The following is a 12,405-nucleotide window of genomic DNA, read 5'->3' on the forward strand; positions in this document are numbered from 1 at the left end:
AGGAGCGCTGCCCTTCGTGAGTAAGCGAAGCGGATAAGCAAAACCGAAACCGTCCGCTTCTATCGAAAACACGCAAGGTACATTTCTCCACATCTGACACATGAAATCTCAGTTCGGTTTGGTACAGTTTGGTACGTAGAATCAACAGTAACAACAACATTTTTACAGGAATATTAAATTGTGGTTACATTTCCATTTGCTTTCTGTAGTTTTGTAAATGGAAATGTTAAAAGTTCATTCAACCGCCAATGGCGCTGCGGTTAACAGACGTCGGCGACAGCAGAAAGTAGCCGCCATAACAGAAAGCAAAAAAGAGCAAAAAAAAGTGCGAAGTGACCGGTGGCGGCGCGCAGTACGGTACGAGCTGTGTGTGTCTGCCCTCGTCGTTCAGTGCTACTGTGTAGATTTCTGTTTTCTTGTAGTTGTTAGCTAGGTATTTGGTGATCATGGTGGTTAAGAAATCACAAGGAGGAAACAAGACCTCACGTGGAGCACAGAAACATGTACCTGTAAGCACTTCAGTCTGCTTAAGTGGTTGATGCCGGTGTTTATAACGAGACCACGTGGTGAAAATTAGGCAAGATACTAAAACAGTGCATTTTCCCTAACTAGACACCCAAGAAGAACGTAGCTGAAGATGATCTTGAACTGGACGAAGATGATGACGAGGACTTGGAATTCGAGGACGACTCGGAATTAGACGAAGGTATTAATGCTCTGTTTCTCGATCCCCCACGTGGTTGATGTGAGAATTGCTCGTTGAACGTCGCAGTTTAAGAAAATTGGCAATGGCACTCAACATTCACATGAATTTTTGCAACTACATTGTACTTAAGAACACTGCTTAGTGAGTTCACATTTTTAAACGCTTTTATATGCAGCGGACGAGGAGTTGGATGATGATGAAGGATCAGTCGAGCAGGAGCTCGGTGAAGGTGTGAACGAAGGTGGGCTTTCTTTTTTCCCATTATTCCTTTCTGGGGTAACGTTTTTTATATTGTTTCAGAGGAGGAACAAATAGCACCCTCACCGAAAGGCCAGCGAGAAATGCCACAAAAGACTCCAACCAAGCGAAAGGCTGAAGAAAGCGCGACTTCTCCAGCTAAGCGTGCTCGATTAGAAGGTGTGCGATTGCTTTGAAAATAGCTTGTATAACGCAGTATCAACAGTCGAAACCATGCAGAGTGTAGTTCAAGCATAGTTCCTTCCATTGCTGTCACCTAACTGAATGCTTCTTCCAACAGATTACATTCCAGCAGAGCAGGTCTTTGACTACAGTGAGTTTTTTTTTGTGTTTTTCCCCACTGATGTTTCGATTCTTGCTTTTCAGATTCTTTTCCAATATTAGTTTTTTGTGCAGCCAAGGGATGAATAAAGCTTTTCTCCATGACACAAGAAAACTACGCAGATACGAGCACAGTTAGGACATAAACCAAGGGTCTAACCAAGCGTGACCTTCTGCCTGTCCTCACCTCTGCGTCATTTTCTTGTGTCGTGGATCTTCACAATTTTCCGAAATCTACGTATACCATTGTGCGGCTTCTCTAGTTTTATCAATAGTACATGGCTTTACCATTTTTCAAAAGTCACAAGATTTTGTCTTAATTTGCATAACAATTTACCAATTTCATGGTATCGTATCAGTTGAATGAATAAGACATCTAAGAAGGCCAGCCTCGGAACATAAGTTTCCATCGTGAATAAGTCATGATATGCAACCCTATATATGCTTTTCCGTGATGGCACAGGTAAACTCAATAACCTGCAAGGCACATAATCTGAAACCTTTCCCACTTAGAGCCTTGCACAATCACCGTTGCATTGTCGGCCGTACTAACGTTTTCGGGTTTCTTTGTGCTAAATACTCCTGTGGTGCTTATTGTTACTGTATAAGTAGTAATTTTCGCGAGGACCTGTTGTCCGCATAATTCGCGAACGCCCCTTTTTTTCGCGAATTTAAAGTCCCGCGAAATATTCGAAACAGTGACAGAAAAATACGAGAACGAAATATGTAAGAAATTTTATCCAGGATGTTGAGGCAACTTATGTACACGAGGTTTCTTACGCTATTTGACTGCATTGCCTCACAAAGTGTTCAGTTTGCCGCTGCAACTGGAGACAGTAGTCCAGCCTCCACGTACGAATCCCGCGCGAATGCAGGCGTCCCGTGATTCCAGTTCCTTGTAAGCCTGGATCTTCCATCAAGCGTGTATGCACTCCGCTACGCGGATAGGCCTTTGTAGAAGTTGCCGCATCACTATCGAGTGCCAATCGCACCTGCGCGATGCGATGACAAGAATGACGGGAGACAAGGCAATTCGGCAATGCCACAGATGCAAGCTGAGTAGGACCCCCTAATCACAGCCCTTTCATTCAGAAGTTCTCAAAAGGAAGACAATTTGAACGAGTTACCCAGTTGTGATACCTTTTATTAGCTTCTTCCAGGAAATTCAAGGTGGAGGGTCCCAAAAAGACAGGGCCGATGAACCAGAGTACCGCGAATTTAAGGTTCCGCGAATAATAGCCTAATCCTGGCTTCTCAAAAATTCGTGAATTATTGAGCCCGCAAATTTAACCACTTATACAGTATATTATCTGGTGGTCCGTATTGTAACATGTGCTTCCGTAATATGCAATGTCTACCGTGAAACATTGCTCTATTTCTGTTGCTTCTTAGGAGAGCGTGACAAGCGTACCCTCTGCCTCACAAACTTTCACGAGTCTGTTAAGTTCGAGGAAGTCGAGAAGCTTTGCAAAGGAGCTGTCAACGTACATGGACGAAAAAAGTCTCCATTGTCGTATGTATCTCTCTCCCTCTCCCTCCCTCTCTCTCGCTCTTTTTTTACATCACATTTTTTCAATTGCTGAGCACATTTTGGGAAGGGGATTGTGATACACTAGTGGTCAGCATCACAAAACCAATGTCGTGGCATATTTGTGGCGTTTGCATCGTCCCCACTAGCCCTTGAATACCCAGGTTGATGCAGATCAGAAAACCACATATAAGTATGATGGTCGTGAAAAATGTCCATTTACGTTTTCGTTAGCCGTAAAACGTTCCCCCAGCTAACAACGCCATGTTCAATGAGCATCGTGGGGAAATGGCCAGGAAAAACATAGAGAAATGCCGATTTAGTGAAAATCAATAAACACCGAAAATCATAAGCCGAATCCGCCGAAAAATAAAAATTGAAAATGTGTAACCCTACTTATATTCCAGTAGGGTGAAAATGTTTGTCGCTGGAAACAAGAAAAATGCAGAAGCAATTGTTAATCTTTTGAAGGAAGCCTTATCATGTTGTGTAGAACCCTTTCTTTTTGTACTATTAGAAGTGGTTGAAAGACAGTTTGGTATGGTAGCCGACGTTATCCCATACCTGGTGGTGTTGTGACTCCTAGTACCTTAAACCGCAACTACGGACTGAATCTCGTCTTCAGATTTTTAACACATTAATGCCGTGGCAATTCACGTGTGGTTCTCAATCTCCCATGCGCCTGCAAACCTTGATCATCGATTGTTGACTTCTGTGTCCTTACCAGAGCTGTTTGCAGTTTTGCAATGTTGGGTGGGGTGCTGAGGCATGCGCTGTTGCTAGGAGACGTACGGCACAGCTCTCGGTAACAAAACCTGCTCTTGAAGAAGCGAAAGCTACAAAGTTTGTTGGGCTCTTTAGGGAACTCTTGGAAGTCTTATATTGCCACACATGGTGTTGTAACAGTTGGTGCTCACTGATTGAACACCGAAGAGCATGGTGGCATACAGTATGTTTGCGGGGATAAATCTCAGTCTACACTTGTGTGCAGGCGAGGAACCACTTCGCAACATAACCTAGTTCCTCTTTCCCCACTTTCCACAGTGTCATTTTGATCATCTGTCAGTAACAGATTACACTGAGTGTTCGCTGTCCACTAGTGAGGTCAGTGGTTTTCGACCATTGCTGGCTGTCCTGCCTGCTGCATAATACTTTTTACATGGTACTCTATATAACTAGTGCCAATTGGAGGATGAAGCAATTGGGACCGTGTTTTTAGTTGTCTTGCTCAGGTAGTACTTCTATATTCTGTTCAGTTAGCCAGTTAAAGTAGCTAACCACCATTTTAGTCTTTGAACCATGAGACTGAGTTGTTTCTGACATGCTGACTACCATGATGCAGTTTTTCTAGGAAGGAAAGTAGCCAAAACTCTTTGGCTGCACATGTGTTTATAAGTCCAAAATGTCGCCACTCCAGCACTCGGCAGCTGTTGTGGCCCTATTGGACCCTTGTCAGCAGTGCGCAGGTGGGCGACGCTTTAGTGAGTGGCGCAGGAAGGTGACATGGAATGTGACGTCCTTCCGTCAGGGTGAGAGACTGACGTCTGAGAGCCCAGTTCAGAGGCAGTGATCTATTAAGGGAAGTGTGACGACGTTTGGGACATATAAGCACATGTTGAACGTTCAGTCAAAGAGCTTCGGCTACTTCTCTTCTCTGAATGCTTCACTGGCTTTGCACTGGACTTTCAGAGATGGGTCTCTCACCGTGACGGGAGGACATCACGTTCCACGTGACCTTCTGACACCACTCTCGCAAACGTCGCCCACCTGCGCACTGCTGACAATAATGCCGAAACATCTGTCCAGTGCTGATGTGGGGACGTTTGGGACTTAACACATGCCGTTTTTCTGTTTGTCAAACAAACACTGTGGAATATGAAAAAATACAACTTGACGACTCACCTATGCACTGTGATGATAATCCTCTCAAAGGACAATGGAAGTGCTCGAATGGAATATGTCAGGAGGAGCAGAGATTAGGATTATGAGAACTATAATTCAGGTCAGGCAGACACCAACAGGTCTAACACGTCTATCACCTCCCTTGAAGTAAAACTTGTGCTGTACCCTAAAATTGGTGCACCATCTTATGCAGCTTTTTAACATTAGTTGGGGGGCAGACTGTCACAGATCTTTAAGCAGGACAGAAGGAGTGGTGGACTGCTTCCAGATGTGCACAATGAGGAAGAGTGTCATGCATTTCATTAGGATTTTGGTTTCATTGTTTGTGCATCCTGGATACATTTCCTTTTTTTTTTTTTTTTTATCACACTCATTTGTGCCTGTAGATGCATTCTTGTGTTCCATGCTACATATGTTGTCACTTTTCTAGGGCCGTGTTTGCAGTATATCAAACACCTGAAGACGCTCGGGCTGCGATTGGGGCCCTCGAGAAAACAAAGCTGTACGGTACAGCTCTCAAGGCCGAATTCCGTGTTGATGTGGACAAAAATGAAGGACTCCTGTTCCGTGAGAATATCATTGATGTGCGCAATTTTCCAAAGGGCTTCAAAAGGGACCAAGTGGGGCCTCTCTTTCCCGGCGCGAGAATAATGAAATGGCTCGGCAGGTAACAGCATTGTATATTTTGTAACGTAGGAACTATGCTGTGGCATTCTGGGATTGGGTCGTGTATTTTGGGTTTGAACCTACCTTTGCAGGTTTGCAAGGCTGAGCTTCAAAAATCGGAAAGCCCTCGTGAATGCCATCAAGAATCCCAAATGCCATATGGTAGGAGACACGAAGCTTCAGTTTAGTTACGGTTTTGTGAGGGGTAAGTCTTTATTTGTGTTTACCAATTTTTGGATAGTACCATACCATATCACAACCTCCTGTCTCGCTCTTGCTACAGTTACATACAGTTACAGTAAACATTCACACGCGTGTCCGCGTATGAATGTTTACTTGATACTATCGTCTCAAACTTATCACTGCTATTTCGACGCCAAGTTCTGAAAGTGAATTTCATTTAACCACACCAATTGGTGTTCGAAAAATATTTTTTTCAAGCCAAGTCAGATGCTGTCTCATCTAGACAAGATCCCTCGAAGCACTGTTTTATTCCTGCACTCGCTCCCTCTTTTTTTACATTACATTTTTCAGTTGCTGAGCACTTTTTGGGAAGGGGATTGTGGTACACTAGTGGTCAGCATCACAAAGCCAATGTCGTGACATATTTGTGGCGTTTGCATGGTCCCCACTAGCCCTTGAAGCCCTTGAATACCCAGGAATTTGAAAATGACAATTGAACTGCGTGAGGACTATTTGTCTTATTCGCCTCTCCAACTCAATTTACCTTGATAATACCGCTATTATTCGTGCACAAAATGACATTTTGGGGTAATATATTCCTGGAAAGTAAGTATTACCAGATATCCGAACTCATTTTCGAGGCGTTGGTGCAAGATACTTTTCAAAATTTCCGTCGCAACATACACTGCTTATTATTACCCAGAAATTTGAGTAATATATTTTAGATACTCCTTCCCCCCCCCTATTTTCCCTTCGTTTTCTTTCACATTACACCAGCCCCAGAAAAATGATGTCAGTGGAGAATCCCCAGTTACAGGGACCTTCCTTTTTGTTTTGGCCGATCGTCCTTGTTTACCAGCCGTACAAAGGAAGGCGGATCGGGTGGGGAAGGGTGATATAAAGGCTTTGGGTCAACACAAACGAAACCAGCCAAGGAAGATATGGAAAGGTCAAACGGCGGGGCCTCGCAGTGGGAGTCGCAATATTTCCAACAGCGACCGTTTCTCTCTTTTTTTTCCTTTTTTTTTTCTCTCTCGACGCCAAGAAGAACAATGCGACAAATAATAAAAGGACATGGAGTAAAGAAATAATAATAATGGTCGCTTGACGACATAACAGCTTCTTGTTTCGGTGTAGGCAAAAGTGCAGTTAGAGCTCCTTATATCTCATGTGGAACAATAATTTTTTGTAAAAGAACTCCTGAAGTGTAAATCTTTTCCTTCAGATTTTGTTGTGTTGGACGCTGGGGCCCAATACATATATACAAACATATAACATATGTGGTAGCTGAAGCTTGAGCCATCGTCAGTTGCGCCTCGCCTCTCGACATGTGGCATGGTGTGGTGTGGTCTGGACATGCATTCTGTATGAGAAGCAATTGAACCTCAGTATGCTATAAGGGGATAAGTCGACTTATTCCCCGTTTTACTATTTTTGCTGCGAGGACATCTACATACCAGTATGTACCTGCCAAAGAAAATTTAGGACAGCATCGCAATTTATTAGCCCACTACATGAGGGTGAGAGACGGGAAATGCATGCGTGTCAATGGAACGGACAAGCAGATCGGGCCCCATTTCTGTGTTTGGGATTTTTTGGCTATTGCCGTTATTGCATACAAGGGTTCAATCAGAAGTAAGCCAAATGTCTAATGCCAGTGCATTGTCATCACATGAGTTACACTAATCGTCTTCAAATTTTTATGTAACCTATGCATCGCCATTTAACGCAGTTAAAAAAATAAAGGACGCTGAGGCCGAGGATGAGAAAGTACCCGATATTCCTAAAGTCAAAAGCAGTCAGACTACCCCAGCTGGCAAAAGACCTAAGAGACAGAGAAAACCGAAGGCCAAAACGCCTGGAAAGGAAGCGTCTGTGACCAAGGCACCGAGCACTTCTCCCACAGGGAAAAAGGTACCCACCACCCCAGCAGGGAAAAAGGTACCCACCACCCCCGCAGGAAAAAAGGCACCCACCACCCCTGCAGGAAAAAAGGTACCCACCACTCCCTCAGGGAAAAAGGTCCCCACCACTCCAGGGGGAAAAGCGGTGCCTGCTACACCTGTAGGCAAGGGACGGAAAAGCCCAAAGGCGAAAACACCTGAGAAGCGAGGACCTGCCACCAAGACTCCAAGTCCAAGTAAATCCCCGAAGACATTCAAGAACGTCAGTCCAGCCAAGAGTCCCCTGCCAAAGCAGAAGTTTCAGACTCCAAAGCAGTCTCCCAAGGGAACACCAAAAGGGGGGAAAAGCACTGGGAAGAAGCAAAAGGCTTGAGTCACGTCTGCCGTTCCCACATGTACCACATGTTTTTATCATGCATCCACCCATCCCCACATTGACTGTCGGGCCGACTGGACATTTTACGGTGTGCCATATGTCCCATTTGTCTGTGAATAAATTTGTTGCCCTTTCTATTATTTTATTACCGTACGTGTGATTGTAGTACAGCCCTTTTTTGTTGCTGTGTAAGTTTTTGTCTGTAATGTTCTCATATGGCCAGTTCAGGAAGCACTCTTCGCAGACACACATATATGTCAAAAGATGGGATGACATGTTAACTCCGTGCTTGGTAGCGTGGTACAGCAAGCATTACTGTTTCCTGTGTTTGCTTCTAGGAGGAGCTGTGGTGTTTTCTCTCTCTCTCTCTTGATGTCTGTGAATCGATTACTCACAAATTGTGTGAAATACACAACATACTGTGATCTAACGTTTCGGATTTTCATGGCCACCAGAAGAACATTCGAAAAAGTCAGTGTCCCTCAGCAGGGCCTTTTTGGTCCAGGTTAAGCTAGAACCTAATGCTGAGCTTTGTTACAAGATTGACGAAACTCTTCCACTGTAACAGTTTTCTCACTATGGGGCTTCAGTTATTAGCGAGCTGTTGAACATGAGCATAAGTCTCCCTGAATATGCGGTACTCTGGTCCACACTACAGTGTATTTACAGGAGGAGTGTTCCTAAGATTACTTCTGCGGAAGACGCGAAAATGTAAACTTTCTGCTACATCGAAAATCAACGTCACATACTTCTGTGTGCTGCTAACCGCAGGGAATATCCTACGGCACAGTTACGAGACATCCCACAGCAGACGACGGGAAACCACGTGTTGTTCGCTAAATGCACGGTATGCCACTCTCGATCTTTTGACACCATGCGAGTGCTAAAAAAACCTGACACGTGGCAGAACTTCTGACTGGGGAGCAATGTGTTGCATTTTCTCCCACTAGAAGATTCTTGGGGATGTTGCACGCGTGGGTACACCCTTGCAAAAGCGACATTCAGAGATTGTGCCATGCTTGGATTTTGCATGGCAGTCCGACCTGGCCTTGCAAGGCTTGGCCACCAAGCTGACAAGACTTGCTCAGCCAACAAGCTTGTTTCTTGGCACGCATCTCTACCCTGGCCAAGAACTTGCCAAGCATTGGCCAGCCTGCATTGTGCCAAGTTATACTAAAATCTAACATTATTGGTCTAATTTTATTCCTTTTACCAGGACATAATGCCCAGACAGGTGTCCACTCTGTGTTAGCGCCGTGAAGCAACTGTGGCTACGAGAAGCGTACATACACAGCAGGAAGGAGTGGGGGCAGAGGGGGTTAGTGTGCATCCTCGGCAGACTTCAACGGGCACTGCACTGCGACATTTGCCCGGAAAATATGCATGAGGTGGCATGGCTGAGCAGGAGGGTGCCGCAGCTAGTCGTGATGCCGTGTATTTCCATTTCTACATCTCACGACCTGCACGGAACAGGTACTCTGGTCGCCGCGCCCGTATGTCGGCCAACCAGCTACCAAGCGTGTGTGTGCTTAGCACGGCGCAACATTGCACCACAATGGACCTTTTTCGCCATGGACCTATGCGCATGCGTATGACCTTGAGGCACCGGAGAGGGCGATGTCCGTCTTCACTAGATGGCGCTGGGGACGACAAAAGCTGGCACCGGTGGGGAGACCGCACGAACGGCGCGAGGTGGTCGGTCCAACTCTGGACCGGTTTTGGTTCTTTGTGCTACCCACGTTGATTTGTTTTGACGCGCGCCGAGCATAGTTCGCTGGAGCGCCGCCAGGATACGACGCGTATGTGAAAAAGGTCCATTGGCTGGCCAAGAGCCATCCAATCTTATGCCCATCATTGGCCATTACTTGCCTGGGTAGCGCCTAACGAAGGCCACAGGAAGCGTTGAAAAGTGAGGTCATGCTACAATGGGTCACTTTACAAAGGTCTTGCATATGGTTCAAGTCCTCGTAAATCCCGCACAGCAACTGGCAAATATTGTATACATTGCAAAGCTTGTGCGCTGTCCAGTGCAGTTTTTTATTTCTTCGTGTGATGTACTAAGCGCAGCGCAGTGTTTCGGGGACATCAAAATAGCATATGTACGTCTGATGGGGTCGTGTCGGTCTTTGGATGAAGTATGTGATCAAACAGGAGCATGCAATAAATTGACCTCTACCCGAGAAACGTCATCATGACGTTGGTAGGCAGACTGAAACCGAGACAAACGGGCAGGCCAAGGCTGAGTTCCACGAATGGGAACTTGTTCGTTGCCTCCCATTGAAAGAAAAGTAGGACTGAAGGTCGCGTCCGTTTCAGGGACCATCGTAATCCCATCAAGACCGTGGCTTTCGGGCTCTATACCTCGTTCGCCCCTAGTTTCGAGCATAGTTCAACTCTACCAAATTGGTGGTGCTGTCAAACATTACGACGTCATTTGTTTACAAACCGGGAGAGGCCTATTAGTCGTTGGTCACCTTGTCCCAAGCACTTTGACCAACTTGCTGCCATCCCTCGTACTGCCTGTACCGCTATGCAACGTTGTGCCAACGTTGGCTGACCAAAGAGGCATCCAACTTTATGCCAACTGCCGGCCATTTGCCATTGCTTGCTTGGGTTGTGTCGTCTTTTCGGAGCAACCAGTTCATTCATGTGTGTCACTGAAGTATATTAGAGCGCGTGAAGGTGAAAGGCATCACGCTGCCGCTACGCTCGTGGTTTTACGTCGCGAGACAAAATGTAAAGTCACTGGAACGTTCTACTAAACATTTTTCTTATCCACGTTTGAGTTCTGCTTGCTTCTGTGCAAGGTTTTTCGATGAACTATCGAACACATATGAACTACCGAGCGCGACTAGCGGTGCGGGAGCTTCATGGTGTCATAAACACAAACTTATGTCATAAAAAGGAGGATGGAAAGTCCTGCAGCGCTGTCTGACTTTTTCGACGACTACCGTGTTTCAATTCATAAAAAGAAAAAAAATTGTGCGTAGCCGATGCACAGGCGTGTGAGAAATTGTGAACTCCCCACACGTATAACCTTCTTTGTATAGCCAAGGAAAACATCATCTGTTTGTGGAATGCCGGTCCAGTATTACAACAATTTCTGGCCGAGGGGAGGAGAGCGAGATAACGTTCCCTCCCTTAAAGGGAGACTTCGGAAGGACTCGAAAAAAATTAAGTGAGCATGATGCCGAACACGGACCGCTCCCTTGATACCGAATACAACATTCGCCAAACCGAAACCAGCGTGCAAAGCGCACAGCGGTTCGCCCGGTGGAAGATACTGTGACGTCACCCGGCATTGTCGTCTGCTAGGAAGCTTACATTCTTCCATGCAGGATGACGTCGGCAGTGTTGCTTTCAGCGCCCTCTTGTTTCACAGAGGCGAAGCGTTCACTTCGTAATAATTCGTTCGAATAAAATCTGCGCACTCTGGGAACACGATATTTCGTATGTATGTTCCTGACACCGCAAGAGTTACTGCTATGTCACAATCGTTGTGGTGATTTTGTTGCGGAGTCCCACTTTAAATTTCTGAAATCCATAGGCACTCATCCCGTCATCCTCCAGGCAGACAAAAGACATTTGACCACCACTATATCCATTGCTCGTGTCCCTGTACTGAGAACGCGACGTGGGTGATCCATGTTTCGTCCAGTATGTCCAGCACGTATGTCCCTACAGCGTGCGCTTAGACACCGCATCGTAATCTGCCCAAGAGGTCTATTTTCGTGTAGCAATCGGGCAGCGTGTCAACGTTAGTCGCGCATGGCTCTTTTACCAGGATCGGCCTTGGAACGAATTCATGTGTATCCAACCTTGAAAAATTCCGTGCACTGGTCCAATCAGGTTCAATAGCTTTCGGGAGACAGGAAGGCCTTCGACCTGCAGTCCCGCCAGGTGCTTGCTCGTAGCTTCCGCCGTGTTTTTCTGGTTTATAGCGTTCCCTGGGACGACTTCACGCAAAACAGTGCCGACGTTAGTGGCAGACCAAATGGCCGGATTTGAAGACATATCCCCTCCTTCCCTACCCCTTCCCACGTGAAAAGGACGTTGATGCCGCCAGACCTCTCAAAGTTACTTTTCAAATGATAGTGAATTACGATTAAAACTACATTTTGATAAACGTAATTAAATTACAATCACAAATTGTAACCCAATTACAACTACAAGTTACTATAGAAAGTAGTTGAGTTTCACTGAATTACATTCATTTCAATAAATATATATTGCCTTATTGTACATGTAATGACAATCAAAAATAACAAAGACGGTTAAGAGCATCAGCTGTTTACTATATACATTAAAAACAAGACTTTCGTGCAGTAGGCTGCACTTCTTCAGGTTATTTTTGATTCTGCATCGCCGGAAACTTGCACATTGTTTTTCTTCACGTTCTACGATGTAATGACAAGACAGAGAACTAGACTAGACGAAGGACAGGAAAATGTCTAGTGGTAGTGGTGTACAATGCTTGGTAGTATACTACCTTAGAATTGCTGGGGAAATCTGCTTGATACTTAGCAGAAACATAAAACAACATACATAAAAGTATACATAA

At 45.4% G+C, this 12,405-nt stretch overlaps 1 protein-coding gene across 1 annotated transcript; it reads left to right on the plus strand.

Moving 5' to 3' along the window:
- The first annotated feature begins 316 nt into the window (after positions 1-316).
- LOC135368696 (muscle M-line assembly protein unc-89-like) lies at positions 317-7,989 on the plus strand. The gene is made up of 9 exons (XM_064602148.1): positions 317-509; positions 613-706; positions 882-947; positions 1,007-1,123; positions 1,245-1,277; positions 2,678-2,798; positions 5,146-5,382; positions 5,474-5,586; positions 7,297-7,989. The coding sequence occupies exons 1-9, from the start codon at positions 447-449 to the stop codon at positions 7,839-7,841; spliced, it is 1,389 nt and encodes a 462-aa protein (XP_064458218.1). The 5' UTR covers positions 317-446; the 3' UTR covers positions 7,842-7,989.
- Positions 7,990-12,405: the final 4,416 nt, after the last annotated feature.

Source organism: Ornithodoros turicata, chromosome 9 (assembly GCF_037126465.1).
Source record: "Ornithodoros turicata isolate Travis chromosome 9, ASM3712646v1, whole genome shotgun sequence".
Taxonomy (NCBI): Eukaryota; Metazoa; Arthropoda; class Arachnida; order Ixodida; family Argasidae; genus Ornithodoros; species Ornithodoros turicata.

Coding starts and splice junctions, on each gene's coding strand:
- LOC135368696 (XM_064602148.1), top strand. CDS start 447: ATGGTGGTTAAGAAATCACAAGGAGGAAACAAGACCTCACGTGGAGCA. Junction 707..881: donor CGACTCGGAATTAGACGAAG/GTATTAATGCTC, acceptor TTTTATATGCAG/CGGACGAGGAGTTGGATGAT. Junction 5,587..7,296: donor TAGTTACGGTTTTGTGAGGG/GTAAGTCTTTAT, acceptor CATTTAACGCAG/TTAAAAAAATAAAGGACGCT.